The sequence below is a fragment of the Bacillus rossius genome, chromosome 1 (genome assembly GCF_032445375.1).
Source record: "Bacillus rossius redtenbacheri isolate Brsri chromosome 1, Brsri_v3, whole genome shotgun sequence".
Lineage (NCBI taxonomy): Eukaryota > Metazoa > Arthropoda > Insecta > Phasmatodea > Bacillidae > Bacillus > Bacillus rossius.
In genome coordinates, this window is record NC_086330.1 from 145,207,376 (window position 1) to 145,226,612 (window position 19,237).

The 19,237-nt window shown below is 36.2% G+C and overlaps 2 protein-coding genes across 2 annotated transcripts in view; both read right to left on the reverse strand.

Annotated features, from left to right (window-relative positions):
* LOC134546247 (carboxyl-terminal PDZ ligand of neuronal nitric oxide synthase protein-like) overlaps positions 1-19,237 on the reverse strand; it is a 765,750-nt gene that overhangs the window by 527,484 nt on the left and 219,029 nt on the right. The window lies entirely within an intron of this gene.
* On the reverse strand, positions 10,763-15,205 carry LOC134546246 (uncharacterized). The gene is made up of 2 exons (XM_063388931.1): positions 14,776-15,205; positions 10,763-13,434 (listed from the first exon to the last, which is right to left on the reverse strand). Exon 2 carries the CDS (start codon positions 13,423-13,425, stop codon positions 11,110-11,112), a length of 2,316 nt encoding a protein of 771 aa, XP_063245001.1. The 5' UTR covers positions 13,426-13,434; positions 14,776-15,205; the 3' UTR covers positions 10,763-11,109.

Here is a 19,237-nt window from a genome sequence, read left to right on the forward strand (position 1 = left end):
GAACTACTGCAGTTAAAATAGCCCAACATAATTATTTATCAAATGATGAAAACAAAAAGAACCTCATAACAATGCTGATGACAGAACTTACAGCCAATGGGGTTGCAGTGAAACAGGCTGCTGAAGACGCAGATGTAATGGTCGTTCGCACAGCAATCACAAAAGCTTCTGAATATGACAGTGTGGTCATAACGGGTGAAGATATTGATCTTCTCGTGATATTGATAGGTCTATCCTCAATAACAAATATTCCCCAAAACATCTATTTTGAGAAGAGTGGGAGAGGCAAAGCACCATCATTGTTTTATTCAGCAGCATCATGCAACATCATAAACCGAAGAGATATTCTCTTCCTACACGCTGTGAGTGGGTGTGATACGACATCAACCCCATTTAGCCAAAGAAAGAAGAAGGTCTGCAAGATATATGAGAAGACCCCATACATTCAAAATATCGCAGCCGTTTTTACAGACGCTGAAGCCACCCCCTCGAAGATTGCTGAGGCTGGTATAAAGTTTCTTGTGGCCTTGTATGGAGGGATCATCGAAACCGATTCCCTGGACAATCTGAGGTTCCAGCTCTTCCAAAAATCAGTGGCCAAACCCAAATTTCAACTGGCAAGACTGCCACCAACTACAGAAGCAGCTACACATCACATTTTTAGAACATATCTCCAGGTCCAAACATGGCTTGGGAATTACATCGTCCCATCAGAGTGGGGTTGGTCACTGACCAGATGCTGGGTGGTCCCCACCAGAACAACGCAGAACGCAGCCCCGGACCATATTCTAACCATAATCTCTTGCAAATGCAAGAAAGGTTGTAGTACTGCAGCCTGCAGCTGCAAGAAAGCAGGAATACTGTGCTACACCCTTTGCAAGAGCTGCACAAGCCTTGCCTGTGAGAATTGTGAACTAGAATTACAAGATGAGGATGCTGATGTACATTCTGATGAGGAATGGAATGTGGAATCACTATTTGAAGAAGACGTAAGATAAGAGGAGGAAACTCCATTAGGTGCAAAACGTACAAAAGCATAAACTTTGTAGTTTGTACATAATTATTTAATTTTATTTCACTTACTTAAATACTATTTTTTGCACATAATAAATGTATACGTGGTTAAAACATAAATAATGTTCTTTTATGTTTTTCTTTTTCTAACCCACGTTATTTCAACTTTAAGAAGGGTGTATTTGGGTTTTTATTTTAGCTCAAGACTGGGCTAAGCGTAATTAAACTGTAGGAGATTTTCTTAAATGGAATTTGATGCTCTAATAAAACTTTCATTGTATGACATTCTTCATTTTGAGTAGCTGTTATTGAGATACAGGTATTGTAACTTGAGCATAACCCATTTTTTTTAGCCAAATTTGTCAAAATTTCTGAACTTTGACGATCAATTGAAGCTTAACGGCAGCGCCGATTTTGACGTTTAAAGAAGTTATTCGACGTAAAATATTATTTTCTTTTATTTTGGTAAGAGTATAATTTTTTTAAGAACCATTGTTTTTAAGTAATAAGTAAAAAACTGAAACGAGTGTCCAAATGTTGCTGTTTTTCGGCCGCCACCAATTTTCCACAAGGATTTTTTGGTAGAAAACTTGAGTATAGCTCTACATGGCACCCATAAACAACCCCTCCAAGTTTCATTAAGTTCCGATTTAATGCAAGGTCCAAACCCTATACCGACTGGACTAAGAATAAAAATATCTGTACTTTTACAAACGATTCCTTTGGAAACCAGTAGCCAAGAAATAGTTTGTAATACACCACGAAAGATATTACATCTTTGTACAACGCATGGCTATAGTTATTTTTGCATGTACGAAATACGTTTTATACGATTTCCGAGATAATACTAAGTATTTCCTACGAAAATTGCTGCATAATTTTATATTTTAATTGATGTATCATTCAAGCATATTTTTTCAAACCATTAAAAAGATAATCAAATATTCAACAATTTGACTTTACTTTGTTTTATAATTCTTATAAATGTGCGCAGTTAATACTGGGAAAATCTTCAGAGAACGGTTTACAAATAACCTTTAACTACTGGCAACATAGCGCTTAAATGCCCGGGTATGAATCCGAACCCAGTATTACTGTGAGCACTGTTTTGTAGTGGTAGAAGGTGTTTTAATGCAAATATATAAATTTACATACTTCTGTAATTTTACTTTAATATTTCTGTTACATTTATCAAAATTATTACAGTGAAATGGATTTAAAAATAAATAAACGCTATATAATAAATAGTATATTTTTAAACAATTATGTTTTATTACGACATATATAATTAACGTGCTACATTTCACTGGATTCAGTTAGACTTATTATATCTGTGATTCTGTTAAAGATTGGGAAAAAAAATTGGCAACTGTATCATTCATTCAATTTAATAATACCAAATATGTCCAGCAAAAGGACGCGATTCCGGTACAGTTCTATCGGGATAAAAACGGCTGGACCTCAGATGCTTCGGTCGCCTGCGACCATCGCGACTCTGGGAGTCGCTCTCAGATCGTCGGGCAGCAGCCGCCCGCTTGTCAGCTGTCAGCTGTCAGCTGTCAGCTGCAGACACCGTCAGTTCGCGCCGACCCTTGTGGACACGGCGTGCCGCGGATCGAGGGGGGGAGGGGGGAGCTGGACAACACCCCGCCATCCTTGATCCCGGTGATTGTTTCGAGACCGGGAAAAGATTTCATCGTTTCATTTCGCGGGAAGCTAGAATCCAAACAATTTCAACCTCTAACCTGCTTTTTCGATTGGTTCATATGTAAAGAAACTCTGAGCCAATAAATAAGGCCATGCATATATATTTTTTTTTTGCGAAACAATTTCAAGACTAGCTGGGAGTTAAAATACTGTAGCATCGTCTTTTTTTTTTGTGATTGGTTGAGTTACTTTCAGGTGCAAGTCTGCTGTTAGAACACCAACCACAGTAGTTGAATGCTGAAGCAAACGCATCCTTAATGGTCAATTGAACACGTAGTATTCGAACGAATATATATTTGAGGAAAACGATTTGAAGAAAAATACTAAAGGAAATAAAGTAAATAAAAATATATCTTTCGGCACAGCCTACATGCGTAGGTAAATTTCGAAGTACCTATTTTTTTGGAAATATTTTGTAAACTTCTATAAACTCCTCGAACATTTTAAGAACATAATGTAGTCGAAATAACATATTATATGTTCGTTAATATTAAAAAAGTATATCGATTTGACATATTTTCATATTTCACGCAGCAAAAATATATATATATATTTTTTTAACTTAATACATCCAGTACTGACTGTCTTAACGAATTTCATAATATGCCTAGTAAGGTAGTCATGCAATTATTTTTGATCGTCTAACACTATTTTTCATCCCTTGCACTAATACGTGGTCGTATAATTTGTTTAAAACAAAGGTGTAAGGTAATATTAAGATAGTTATTAATAAATTCCGACGAATTTGATACTAAAAATTATTAATTTTTTATTTCAACCCCTGTTTTACGGTAATAATTCGTTTCATCAAAAAGTGTTCCAACCAAAGGTTTTAGATAAAGTTTAGGCGTTTTACAATAAATTATAATGGAAATGAAAGTAAAAGTATTAAGAAAAGCAATGTAATTTTGTTTTTCTTTCCTTATTTCCACCCTTTGCAGTAATGGTTTGTATTATCAAACATTGTTCCAGACAAAGTTTTTAGGTAAAAATGATCAAATTTACAAATAAATTGAACGGATTTGATAGTATACCTACAAAGGGAGTTATGATTTTTTTTAATTATCACCCTCATTTTTTTAACACCGTGCAGCAATAGTTCGTCTAATCAAAAATTGTTTCAGACAAAAATTTTAGATAAAAAATATAAGATTAATACGCAATCCTTACGCATTCGATGCTGTGCCTATGAAGGGAGTTATATTTTTTTGTATTCCAACCCTTGTTTATTCTACCCCTTTCAGTAATGGTTGGTCGTATAAAAAATTATTCTGACGAAAGAAATAGATATAATTTATGGTTTTACAGTAAAACAGAACGGATTTGACAGTGTATATGTAACGTAAATTATGATATTTTTCTACCCTTTATTTTTCAACCCCCTTCAACAATGGGAGTTTTTCTTGTCAAAAACTGTTCCAGACAAACGTTTTAGGAAAAATTATAAGATTTACAAATAATTTAATCGGATTTGATAGTATAGCTACTAAGGGAGTTACTTTTTTTTAAATTTTAACTCTTATTTTTTCAACCTCTTGCAGCATTGGTTCTTCTGATCAAAAAATTTTCAAACAAAATTTTTAATTAGGCTAAAAATTATAAGATTAATACATAATTTGTACAAATTCGATGTTATTCATACGAACAGAGGTGTGATTTTTCTTTCTGCGCCAACCCTTGTTTTTTCAACCCCTTGAAGTTATGGTTGATCGTATAAAAACGTATTCATACCAAAGATTTTGCCATTACCCTACGAGTTATAAAACGTTCAAATGGATATGATAATTTTCCATATTACGGGAGATAAAAGAACGATATTTGTGTTTTTCAAAAAACCCTCCCCATTTCTACCCCTTCGGTCGGTATTGCCCATTAACTAACTCGACCGAGATTTTCCACTACTAGATTTTATGTACCTATTTTTAGTTTGGAAGTGATTTGAGAAAAATGGTGAAAGTTATCGTACCCACAAAATTATGATATATAGCTTTCTATATATATATATATATATATATATATATATATATATATATATATATATATATACATACATACATACATACATACATACATACATACATACATACATACATACATACACACACACTTTTTTGCTGACGATGATTTTGGGGTCTATGTACCATGAAACGAAAAACTATATAAACATTTTCCGGAAGTCGCGCCACAACATGTAGTATTTCTTTGAAATCTACCTAAAATTCAACTCTTAAAACCTTTATAGTTTGTTTGGTCAATTCTTTTCTTCATACCTATACTATTATCTTGCCTCAAGATATCTTACTTTTAACATGTAATTTTATAAATAAATAATTTAAAATATATATTGATTCTGGAAACGTAGTTGGTGAAATAACCATTTAAATGGTATATTGTTTCAACACCATATTTATAACTATTCATTTATTTTACATTATTTTATTTTTGACTCTTGACAAGGGTCTATTCCAGTTCCTTTCTGGGATTCGAATTCGAGATTCGGATTCAAGAAAATTAAGATTAATCCCATCACTAGTTTTTTTTCAGCTTGATTAAAACATTTAAACATCAGGACGATGGGGGTGGAAAGACATAATTATTTTCCCCCAGGCTGATAGTTTCTCTCGACAGTTTTACTACATACAACTACTCACTACAGCACAATACACGCTGCTGCACACTACAGAACACATATCTACTTTAGAATGCTTCCGATACTTGTGCAACTCACAACTCTAAGCTGTGAACTATGAAATTGGATTCAGCATAGTTTCTACGAAGATCCAGTTAACTGAAACTTTGAAGAATCCTTCGACTATAGAAGTAAAACTTATTTACAGCCGGTAGGGTAGGGTGAGGCGATGACGTCATCAAACGCTGACAAAAACCGGGTGACGGAAACTTTAGAAAACACCGCTAACAAAGTAGCTAAGCATTATAAGTCAGGAAGCATAACTCTTAAGAAATCTACCAAACATTGAAAAACTTATGCAAGTGCAATGTTTTCTCATAGTCAACAGCAAATTATCCATACATACTATTGTTAGTTACTAAAATTTTTCAATAAACCCAAAATTTATTTGGCAGAATCCAAAAATATTCAGCATGTGTCTACTTGAATAATATTCTGTAAACTACTTACCACGAAGAACATATTCTTCATCCAGAAGGCAAAGATGCGAAAAATGTCGAATCTTACCTGAAACAAAAAAAAATAGTTAGGTTATTGGTTTACAATTCATTGCCGAAATACAAACATACAACGAACCCTTGAAATATGGTTGGCAAAAATCGCAATTTTTAAAATCACAACCTTGATGGCTAAATACCCATCTAACTTGCGACTGGACTCCAAAGCAATAAGCATACTCAAGGAATAATAAACTGTAAATTGGCTACCGCTTGAGTAAGCCACCATCTTCCTGATGGACACGAACCACACAAACACTAGCGGAACCATCAGTGGTGTTATCCAACAAGGCGACACCTGGTGCCTACCAGCGAACATTGGAACCAAGATCTAGCATCAATGACGTCATACAACATGGCCGACAACAAGAGACTAAACCTGTAATGTTGAGAAGGAAATGAAGTAGGGCGGGGTTGAAGAATGGAGGAGTCATCTGTTAAATGCACTCTGTACTTCATAATTCTAGCATGCTGTACACTATATGTACCATTGTTCTTCCCTTGTCCTCCAAATTGCGTAACACAATGATCACCCAATGTATCATAACTACAGCACGACGTAATATAAATATCTTGCGCACCTTGCAAACGAGTTGGTATTATCCAGCTCCCCTTACTAATTGCCGATGTCGGTGGCGACGTGTCAAGATAACAAAGGGTCTAATCATCCTAAGAAGACGAAGAAAAGACTCACAGACGTTTGAAGGACAGCCTGGTGTTAGTACACAGCAAAATAACTTAGTCTCAATCGATGACGCTTATATACTATCTGCCTACTGCGCAAACGACTGACTTACCTACAAATAATAACCTCTCTATTTAGGGTACCCTATAGTACACACTGAAATGTGAGTCAAACGCCCGAACATTTCCGAACAAATCCGAAGCTCGCCGCTAGCTAATGCAACTTCGTGGTAAAAAGTTATATGAATAATTCATAACAATTATATTTATAGCGTTTTAAATGTATCTAACACAATCAACATTTCACACCTTGACGTGGGTAAATCTGCTCTTCAGAAAAATTAGTAAATAACGTATGTTTACGGAAAATTTATTTATGTAAAATATCTGAAAACCTACCGTTTATTATACAACAGCAAAAAAAAAAATACGAAGATGCATGAACGTGGATTATACAGCCGTCTGACTCGGGGTCAATGACTTTAATTTTCCCTTCACTAGAGTTCAGACGTGCCGTAGACATTCCACGCTTCTGAAAAACGGAAGTTACTATATTTTTTTTTAGCTCAGGTATTAAAATTCAAAATCGTAAAGCTGCGCTGCCCGGGGCAAAAGCCGACGCAAATGCAGCGAGGACGGCACTAAGTGAAGCAGACCAACCTGTCTGACCGGACGGACAGCGGACACGACCGGCGTGACCAGTGCGCTCGAGGAAAAAAAAAAACAAATCAGAGAGAGTGTCGAGAAATGAAGACCAGGAGAGACACGAACCTTGGTAGAAGGTGCAAAAATTACAAAAAAAAACACCCCGCAGTAAGTACAGTCTGCAACGTGTAACTTGGCAGTTCGGAAAAATAGTTCCTGTGGTATCCAGTTCCTCAACTATCACGAGCATTGTGAAATTTTTATGTAAATGAAACAGAAATATTCATGTCAAATTACTGATATTTGTATATTTGTACATTTACATGAAATCAACTATATCACAAAAAAAAAAAAGTTCGCAGTAATGCTGGGATCGGATTTTTACCCGGGAATTTATGCTTTGGGTTGTTTTCGGTACATCCATTAGTTAAAGTTATTTGTAAACCGTTTCCTGAATAGCTTCCCAGTATTAAATGCAAATATAATACGCATTATACAAAAAAATAAAGTCAAATTGTTTAATATTCGATTATCTTTTCTATGGTTTAAAAAAATTTTCTTGGATGAAAACCAATAAAAATATAAAATTATGCGCCAATTTTCGTAATAAATACTCATTATTATCTCGAAAAACGTATTTAAAATATGCAAAAATAACCATAGCCGCGTGTTATACAAAGCTACATTATCTTTCTTGTAGTATTACAGACAATTTCTAGGCAACTAGTTTCCAAAGGAATTTTTGGTAAATTACAGACAATTATTTTCTATGCATAAAGCTAGTGTACTTTTCTAGAAACATGGCACTAAAACGATTTTTAATATTGATTTCATTAAAATAGTTTACTTTCGACTGCGTTTCGTCACATATTTTCACAAAAAAATATTTTGATTCAATGTGTAATTTGGACATATACCACTGCTGATTACACGGTGTGTCATAAGAAGCCTCAGTAACAGACAAGAAAGTTTTTGGCTTGTTTTCTGTGTGTGTGCATGTTCTTGTCTGTTACTGTTTTTTTTATAACGTATAGTGTAATCAGTTAATGGCATTACATGTCGAAAATTACTTCTTGAATCCACCTTCCTCAGTGCAAGAACTACGCAAAGAACGTATAAAATACTTTGTAATACAAATCTCTACAACAGAATTACTCGAGGAAATTAAAATAAACCATCCAGCATTTGTGTGTTGCAAGAATTATTTGTTTAATCTCTTGGGCCTTTATAGTTTGGTACGTTAATGCCAAATAAATGAGATTCTTTGAATCAGCATACATTTTTGGTAATTTAAATTTGAGCTTGGTGAAAATGCTGATGAATTTCCCGATATTAGTTGAATTTCCGTGCTGCATAGTGTAGTAACTCGCATTTCGGTAACATATTTTGTATCGACATTTTTTCAGTGTTGTTTCTGTTTAATCGCAGTTCATCATAAAATTTTGTCCCTTACTACTAAACGATATGGTGCAGGAAGATTTTCAGCTGGTATTGTGGACTCGAAGGTGAATCATATTTATAGTTATCTCTATGATGTTGCGCTGATGTCTCCCGACGTGCGAAACAGGTGTAGCGGAATACCTTTTTGGTGTCTTAACATTCACCCTCAATTTTCAGGATTTATATTTTTTATTATATTTTCAGGACTTATATTTTTGGTTACAGCAGGAATAAAAATACGAAAACCAAACACTGATTCACATAAATTTGATGAATTTCTTTATTACTTCAAAATACTAGCAAATTAAAAAAGTAATTCGGGGGGACAGCGCTACTAAAGAATGTTAATTTTTGGCAACGCAGATTCCGAATTCATTTCGAACAGCATCGAAACTCGTCAATGACATGATCATTTACCTGTCTTACCACACTCAAATTGACGGCACTTGGACATATTATAATATTTTTAATGGAAAAAGTTTGACTGTTTCTGAGGCTTAAATACAGTTTGTTTATTTTTGCAAAATGCATTTTAGGTGCATGTATTTTTCGCGACAAGATTTCGAGAGTGTTTCGTGTTTAGGTGTGAATTTCCTTTAGGTGCATTTCTACGTCAGCACACCAATCACAGTAATTCATTGCGAAGAAAACGTGTCCTGAGAGGCTTGATCAAATAATGCAATGGTTTTTCTTGCAGGCGGTAGCCAATATCAAGGAAGAAACTGCTGGTGCAGGCATACCAGATAGTCTAATAGAGGTCCAGATAATTTTTTTAAATGCCTACCCCTATGCATTACCTTGTTGGCTATTTCGTATCACAGAAGCTACACTGTAAAAAAATTGTACTTTTACAAGTATAGTCATTGGAAACTCAATTGCCAACGATATCACTTGTAAAATTGCAAGGCAGAGCTTTGTACCATTTGCAATTTTATAAAGTTCTACCTTGCAGTTGAACAAGTGATATCGTTTGCAACTCAGTTTACAAAGATTTTACTTCTAAAAGCACAATTTATTTGCAGTGAAGTATAGGCTCTTGAATGGGCCAATGAGAACACTGCTGTTTTATCACACAACCTCCGTGATTCATTTGAAAATAGTTGCACCATGTCGAACATATTTTTTCAAACAATATAGATTGAATAAGTACCCTAAACATCGCTGTGATAAACCATTGTCTCTTATGTATCACTTAACTTCCAAACTTCTTCCAGGCGATTGTAATGGGCAGAAGTATAAAAAAAAGCAGTCTTATAGTTTCAGTTCATAACTGAGGGACCACTAGGAGGTCGAAAGTGGTTTCCAGATCGAAGCTCATAAAAAAAGACTCTCAGGAGCTCTTAAGGGCCACCACTTCACGCGAAGGCGGACATGAGGCCAATCAAACCCTGACATGAGTAGGTCGGGGCGAAGATGAAGGATTACGATGCTGAAAAATTGTGGGTGGAGGGGTTGAGGGGGAAGCAGGGGGGAAAAGAGCTCCTTCCTGTCACCGATCGCCATTCGGGGAGGTAGCGAAACGCACGAAGAAACGGAAGTAAAGGGCGTATCGATCATTTTCGAGGATGCCGATAATCCTCGATGGATCTCGATGGGTCTGGCCGAAGAAAGACTTCCCCTGCGCACATGCAGCATAAACATGGTCTTCAGCCGTATGTATTTTAATAGTTAAAAGAGGTTAAATTATTTTAACCTTGTCATTTCTCAACAGAATAAAACTTTCTGTGCTTGTACGTAAGATTTCTTTGGAAACCAGTTGCCCAGGAAAAGTTTGTAATAATACTACGAGGAAAATATGGTAACTTTGTACAACACATGGGATGGTTATTGTTGCATATATGAAATACGTTTTTTCACGTCTAACTGATTTATTATATTAATTTTTATATTATTTATATATTAATTGATGTTTCAATCAAGCATATTTTTTTAGCCTCGGAAAAGATAATCGAATATTCAACAATTTGAATTTATTTTGTTTTAGCATGCTTATTACGTACACAGTAATACTGGAAACAGGGTGTCTAGGGAAATGATCAGAAAAAATTCCTGTACAATTCCTGTAGATTCCTGTACATGTCAAAAATGAAAAGAATACATGTAAATCATACGCGATAAAATTTTACCCCAAAATCATGATAGTACATGCAAAATTGAACAAATGCAATAAATTACTAAATTACTACTGTATGTAATGAGAAAAAGCATTTTAACAAAATGATCATCTAAAGATGCTATAAACATCAAAGACATATGCAGGCCTACCTTCTCACTGGAAATGTTGGAACTTCAAATTCATTATTAAAACATTGGAATTTTTCATTTGTCCTGGTTCGATAGTAATTGTCTTGCAGCTTGTTTGGTCCATAGTCACACTAGTACAAAACTGTGAGAAGTTTAACTGTATAGTGTCATGCAATACACAGCCCTATACTATTTTTTAAGATCTTTCACCTTCTCATCGATGGCAGATACTGCACGCTGTACATCCTCAAGCAACATGAGTTTCTTCGCCTCAAGCTGTTTGATCTCAGTAGCTGCACGTTTTCTTTCTTCCGCTAGCTTGAAAATTTTCTTATTTGCACACTGCTGCTCTGCAAGTGCCTCACTGTACATGGAATAAGCATTCCTCACTGCATGAATCATGGCTTTAGGAATGTCTAGCTTCATCAGTCCACCCGGCTCATTACTAACAAAATCAAAAATACGACGCTGGGCTATGAGTGATGGTTCTTTCAGATTTTCGACTAAAATTTCTTTGTTCACTGAAAATCCTCGTTCGATGTTAGCACTGCCGTGAGACAAAATTAAAAGTAGTTTGACTACTTTAAAAAGGTTCTCATATTCCTTCTTTCCTTCTATAAGCTGCACCCAGAAGGTATCCAAGCGAGTTTCAGACTTAGAGTAGGTTTTCATTTCTTCAATGACATTTGATTGCGAGCAAAGAAACCTGTACTCTCTATCAGCCCTTTCAACAGTGCTAGCTGGCAGAAGATTGGCCGTAAGGAGGTGGTCAAGAGCAGTAGTAAGTTGTTTTACACAACTATCTTTGGAAGAAATATGATAAGGGTTCAAAAAAGTAAGAGCCTTGGTAAGAGAATACTTCAGAGGAGACTTCAGCAACAGGTTACTCACAAAAAATTGCAGGACATTCCGACACTCTTTTCTGAAAATTAAAATATCTTTCTCAGAGGCATTCTTACACTTCCTTAGTGCTGCACGGGTACTGTAACCAAGCTCAACATGTTTCACATCCTTGAGATTTACAAAAGTCTTATCTGCATTCTGTTTGAAAACATCAATTTTGTGAAGAGGAGTTTTCTCAATAATCTCGGTTTTCACAATTCTTTTCATAGCAGTCATTACAATAAATGTCAAACTATCGAAAAGAAATGGTGCCATTGGAGAATCAGACTGGAATTCTACCAAAAATGGTTCAACGTCACTTGCCAGTGCCTCAAAGAAAGCTATTTTCGCTTGCAGGAGTTTGTCTTGCAGGGCTTTACATACAACAGAAAAGCTATTACAAGATGGTTCCTTTGCTGTGGTTTTGACTATGTTGACATATTTTTCAACAAGTGGCAATATTTCCATTGCTCTCCTCGCTACTTTGCCATTTTCAATCCAACGAATTGAGCAAACCCTCAAAGGAAACACGTGTGAGTTTGAAGCCTCTGTATAGTCTCCTCGTCGACTTGGAGCCTCTTTAAACAAATTGTAAAGGGCTCTAAGAAACTCAATTATCTCCCAACCAGATTTCTTGATGCCTGTCTTAAAGGAATTGTGCACTGTGTGTAAACCACAAGAACCAATATCTAGTAACTGTGGGGATTCTGGGTCAGATCTGCTGTCTTGCTGTAAAAGCCTAAGTACTTTGAAATTTACGTTAGGACCATCCATTGATAATTGGATAATCTTCATCATGTCAAATCCTTCCAAGCCAGTTTTCATGGCTTGTAAGAGATCTTCAGCTGTAGCGTGATTCAAAAAGATGGATGTTACATACCTACACATAACTTTATTTACATTTGAGTCCCAAATTCTGACAGACAAGTCCATCTGTTGTTTCTGTGCAATTTTGTTCACACTCTCATCAAAACCCAACACGAAATGTTCACACTCTTTCCAAACACTTTTCAACTTATCATAAAAATAAGGAGCAAGTCCATAAACTATGACATATGAAATTTTATCTTTTTGAAGTTTCATATTGTTTGCAACACGATCGTTGGGAAACATTCGCTTGAACATGTTTACGCTACTAGCAGCGCTGCGTAAGGAGTTATGATTCATCACCGTTTCAAGACACCACAAAGCTTCGGCACGAGTCACATCGTCTTTAAGAAGAAAATTATCCAAACAGCGGGTTGTAGAAGCAGATTTCGGGATTAACGAATCTTCAGCAGGTAGATTCATACTCGCACCAGGAATAACAGCAGCTGACGAAGGTTGAATTACAGATGAAGATGGTAAAGGTGAAGGTTCAGATGCTTTAGATGTTTCAGGGGCAGATGTAGTAGCCCAAATTTGAATTGGCGCTGTCTTATCTACACTACTCACATTTTTCTTATGCTTGTTTCCACTGGCATGGCTTGTAAGAGCTGTTCTTCCCATGGAAGTAATGGAAAAAGTAGTCCCACAGACTGCACACCTAGCAGAGTGACGATCATCCTTGATGTCTTCAACCCAAGGGAATTCTACTTTCCAATCCGTTTGAAACGAAATTTTCCCTCTCACCCGACGAGCCATTTCAAGTCCCTAAAAATTATAAAATTACTATTAGGTAACTTCAATTTTTCATTACCATATTTACTCGTGTGAATGCTTCATACTATGTCTCTAACAAATATGTAGTGTAATCTTTATTCTTTTTGGCTAAAATGTTAATATCTGTAGCAGGTATTGTCAGGTATACAGTAAACCCTATATATCTCAGACCTCGATGTCCCAGACATCGGGTGACGGACAAAAAAATGTTTCAACAAACCACATAATATTGCAAGATAGTAAATTTTATATAATTTCTGGAAGCTACAAGGCACGAAAATTGCAAAGTTGTGTTTACAATTTGTACAAAAGAAATACAGTATGTTTACCCAGGAACGGGACAAGCGCACGCACGTGATAGCTATTTTCTCCCGCCTACTATCACTATTTCAATTTATTACGTTTATCAATGAGGCTATCAATAAAAGAATTATGTTCACAAAATTACTGACTAGTGAAATGTATGTGCGCACGCAGTTTGATGGAGTACTGTGCCTTCCAGGGTAAACAAAAGAACATTAAAAATTTTCTCTCTAAAATATTTTAAGTTTAGAATGGGGCGTTTACACGGGTAAATAAGGTAACTTATTTGTTGGAAAAGTATTTAATTTTGCTTAGGCATAGGGATACGACCTTTGCAAGGAAACTGAACGCCAAACAACGCAAAGAAATGTGTTTTGTCAATGCATACATTATTATATAGAGACCTGAAAAAGAGTGGTTATTTTTTCTTAAAAGCGGTGTTATTTTTCGCAAAATTTGCAACAAAAAGCGAGGTTATTTTACTTTTATTTGCAATTTTATTTGACTGCATATAATTAAAAAAAACTGAACCGAAACCAAATGTTTAAATAAGATTTTACAGAGATTCTGTTTTGTAATTGGTTTACCTTTTAAATTTAAAACTTAAGAGTATAAAAATTCAAACAGAATATGTTTGAATTTACTTATCAAAAGACAGCAACCTTCCCGGACATTTTAAAGGAGGTTATGAAAATCAGCAGCGGTTAAAATAGGCATACGTAACGCTGTTTCGATGCACAACGTGTAGTTTTTCAGCTAAGCTTGGTACGTGACGATATCGGGTGGTTTTGGTGTTGTATTCTGAGATGGGAAAGACGTGAAAATGCACAAATTCATGCAAAATTCGTAGAAATTCGTGAAAAAGTCTGAAAAAATTATGAAATCGCTTTTAACTTCAAAACATTACAACTCGCGTTATTTTTCGAGTTTATCGCGATCGCGATTTTTTCAGGTCTCTAATTATTAGCAACAAATTCCGCCACCTCTGAATGCAAATATTCCACTTTGGAAAATTAAAGCAGTACTTACGTTTTACTGTAAATACTTAATAATCCACATACACGCATTGCAACGAAACACAAACACTGGATAGCGGAAAACGGCGGCAGAATGCTGTTAGACGGCGCCAGACGTCTGAACGAGAGATTGTGAACTGGTGTGTGTGCGTGCGCTCGCGTGGGTGAGTCACACAAGCAGTGTTGCCAAGTCTATCGCGCTGTCTCCGGGCGCCGCATGGACCTGTGAAGACTCGCGTCCCACTTAAAACTTATTGATAGTTTTTAACGGTATTTGTTGGTCAGCGATGATGATCCAGAAATTAAATGCAGCATAACACGTTTTAATAAAACTTTGTTTTTATCCCCGGATTTATGAAAAATTCCTGTTACAATTCCCGGATTTTTCCTGGCAGTTATAATTTCCGTACAATTCCCGGCTTTCCCGGTTTTCCCGGTCACTAGACACCTTGTGGAAAGCTATGCAGGGAACGTTTTACAAATATCCCTCTCTTCTAAATTAACATCTTAGTTCTCGGTACATGGCATTTGATAAGAGTAACTTCGTGAATGTAACGGAAGTGGCATGGAACGGAAATGTGTAACAACCACGGCACTGCCATCTGTGGCGAATGGTGTAAACCAAAGTTCATAAAGCCAAACGGAAACTGTATAGTATTATTTGTTGAATATTTTAATAAGTTGGGATGTATTTTAATAAAATTTAATTGTCAAAAATCAGTTGAAAATCCTGGGTTTAGCATTTTTTTCAAGTCTTTTTAGCATTTATCGGAGTCGTTTCATTGCATCGTTTCAAAATTCGGTCTACTAATCAAATGATTCAATAGTTGACTTATCTGCTTCGGCAGCGATTCACGACAAGGGGGGGGGGGGGGGGGTGTAAAGTACGTGTGTTTCGCGTCAATAAATTTATTTTAAAACACAATTTTCGTATGTTTATAACGCTCTGCTTTATTTTAAAGAACCATAGGTTGGATTTCGTGTCTGATTTTCGTATTATATGTGTATTTTCAACATGAGAACACATAAATTAGCTCGTTAATGAGGTTAGATGTTACGTACCTCTGCGAGTACTGCAAGAAAACTCATATTTTTTTATGGAATAGATGGAAGTTACAGGAACGTTTTCAGCGTTATATGTGTGTATGTGTTTGTGTATATATATATATATGTATATAAATATATATATATATATATATTTGAAAATTGAATTGAGGGCTCAGTAGTTAGTGTTTCTGGCTGTAGAGACAAGGGGTCTCGGGTTAGAATCTCAGCTGAATCGTAGCTATTTCACTCGTAAAAAAATTTCCTCTCCGGTTCAGTGTTGACCCTGATGTACGGAAGGGAAAGTTACACCACCGCAATGGTTATCAATCACACAATGGTAATGGCTGGAATCATCAATCCATAATCGTTGTAAGTGGTGATGGCAGATGTAATAAACTGGCATATATATATATATATATATATTTTATTCATTTTCTGACATGCCTACCAACAGCTGAGAAGCCTTAGGGGCCCGCCTAGAAAGGGGCGTATTTGAATTAGTGAGGCGGGTTGATAAGTGCGAGGTTCGCTGGTGCTTCTAGCGCGGTATAGCCTCTAAGCGCAAGGCTCTGAACTGGCACGCAGTGTTCTCGTCGTCCATTTGACAACTATGAGATTTGAGCGGTAACCATAAAATTATATGGTGGATAAATTGAGATAAAGGTTTTATTCAAGGCCTTTGGGTGCTTTCATGTTTAAAACTTATACTGAAAACATGCGTTTCAGACCTTTTAACTCTAATAAAAATAAAGTTTAAATATTCGTAAAACGGAACCAGTCCACTCTGATACCTTACGCAGTTTTCAAATTGCGTGTTTTTTTCTGAAGCTCTGCACACCGTATGTGTGCCCAAATAGGTGTGGCCCTTAAAGGGTTGGCAATTAAAAAAAAAAAAAACACTAAAATATAACCAAATACACACCCAAAAAATATTAAAAAATACAGAGTCAAGGGTATAAAATAGACAATAATAGAGACACTAGATATTAGTAGATACTTTAAAACATAACATTTTTACAAGACATTGATGTTACATTTAAATTAAATAAGGGATAATAAAAACTTTTTTTACTAATAGTAAAGGATGATAAGTCAAATTTATTGAAGTGCGTAATGATTCAGTATAAAATGTCATTATTGTTGTTAGTGGCTTAGAGAAGTTAATTTCTGTTCAGTTTATACTTATAGTAGTTACTAACAACTATTACATCTAGCAGAGCGGTAATAAAATGAACTCTCAAAGTTCATTATGGTACGCACGTAAAAACTAAGGCCGGTGTCACACTATGCTGTTGTACCGTAGCGGTTGCTAGTGTCTAATCGACGAGTTCTTCTAGATCAATTGTTTGATTTTGATATATTTTCACGGTGCATTAGGAGAAAAAAAGCTGCGGAAGTTTTAGCCTTAGCGGCAGAGACGCATCGAGTCCCATAGTTGCTCACATTCAAGTTCAGTGCCTTGCATGTAGAGGTGATCAGAAGTTATATATAATTTCACAGATTGATCTGATGTCAAGCTAAAATTAAAATTCTTGTGTAGTTTACTGTGACAATATTCACATTTACATAAACATCTATTGGCTCTTTGGACTGTGCCAGACTTTACTTTACTGGTAATTGGTAGCTATTGATCGGTAACGTGCAAATTCGTGTCTTTTCATGTTGCAAATACACTTCTCATATGAAACTCAAGCTACTGACACTAAATTTAACGTTTTTTTTAAATAATACACAGCGTGGTAAAAAAAACTAAAATTGTGATTTCAAATGCATTTCTGAACGGAATCACACGAAGTTTTGGTACCCACTGCTAGAATTCGCTACCGGAGCAGCTACGTAGACTATTGAATCATTTGATTTTCAGACAGAAATGTTAAAACTGATTAATTAAACGGCTACAATAAAAACAAAAAAAAATTTGAAAAAATACTAAACCCGGCTTTGGACCTAAATTTTGACAAGGAATTTTATTAAAATACATTCCAGCTTGTCAAAATTCACTAAAAAGTGACATTATAAAGTTTCCCTTTGGCTTTGTGAACTTTGGTTCGCGCCACCACTACAAATGACAGTACCGTTGTTACACATTTCCGTTCCATTCGACTTCCGTTCCGTTTACGAAATTACTTTTACCAAATGCCGTATACGGAGAGCTAAGATTTTACATAAGTTACCGAGAAAATTCTGTTTTTACTTAAATGATTATTTAAAGGTTTTGTTAACATTCCAGGATTATACTTGTAAGTTTATGTCCGAAAAAATATAAACTCAGCACCTGTAAATCCAAAATGATATCCAACCGTACATTTACAGATGTCCTGAATATTCCGCAACAAGTATTCTTTGCAAATTTATGGTGAGAATTTTTGCTGCGTAGAGGCGAACAGACACTCGGTACGTTAGCCAGCGAATATATTTAGATCCTCGCGTTTTTAGAACAGTAAGTCCTACGACACTTTTACGAGCCTTCAACGTACGTAATTGCGTTCGCTGCACCGTTAAAAATTTTCAACATAAATTTACGAAGAAACACTGGTTACAAGACCATCCAAGGATCTTTGTAAATCTACGGATATCTTCCTTATATTACTTGCTGTTTAATCTCTTCACAACGGAACACTAAAATTTCTACCAAGATCCAGTTATCTGGAACTTGAAAGTAGTACTACTCTTAGTTTAAAAGTCCATGAATTCGCTGTAATTTCTAACGGTGTAGGAAAGAACCTAGATCAAAGTTAATCTCTTCTCGCTGCCTTTCTGCGAGTACGAGCATGGATGTGTATCACACCACACAACAGTTAACGCTCTCTTAGGATTGCATCTTCCACGAATGCTCTTTCTTCTCCCCCTACCCAGTGGTCCTCCCTTCCACCCCCACCAAAGTTCATGAAGGATCGGCCCTAATGGAGGCACTAAATTGACCAACCAAGTTCCCGCGTGAACACTATTACCATTTTGTGCACGGGGGAAAGAATGGAATCAGTGAAGGGGTGAGAGGGGAGTGCGCATTGTTAAGAGCGGAGCGGCAACTCGAGAATTAATTGCCTCGCCGCGGAACTGAATGTTGCTGCGTGTTTCCCCTCTGCACGGCGAATGGTAATTAACCGGCTGTATTCACTGGGCGGGGCATCGCCAGCAGTAGCGCGTCATTCTTGGATTGCAGTGTGCAGTGCAGTTACCTCTCCTCTCTCTCCCTCTTCTTTATTTCCTCTTGATCTCTATATCTTCTCTCTCCTTGATCTCTCTCTTCTCCTTCCATTCTCTCCTCTGTCCTCTCTTTTCTCTCACCACTCTTCTCTCTCCTTTATCCCTACTTTGTTGTCTCTCCTATCTTTACTCTCCTTTCTTCTTTATCTCCCCTCTTCTCTTACCTTTCTCTCTCTCTTATACCTCCTTACTCTCTCCTCTCTAATATCTTTACTCTCCTT

Excerpts from the sequence above, each read along its gene's own strand:
- LOC134546246 (XM_063388931.1), bottom strand. The coding sequence starts at position 13,425 with ATGGCTCGTCGGGTGAGAGGGAAAATTTCGTTTCAAACGGATTGGAAA.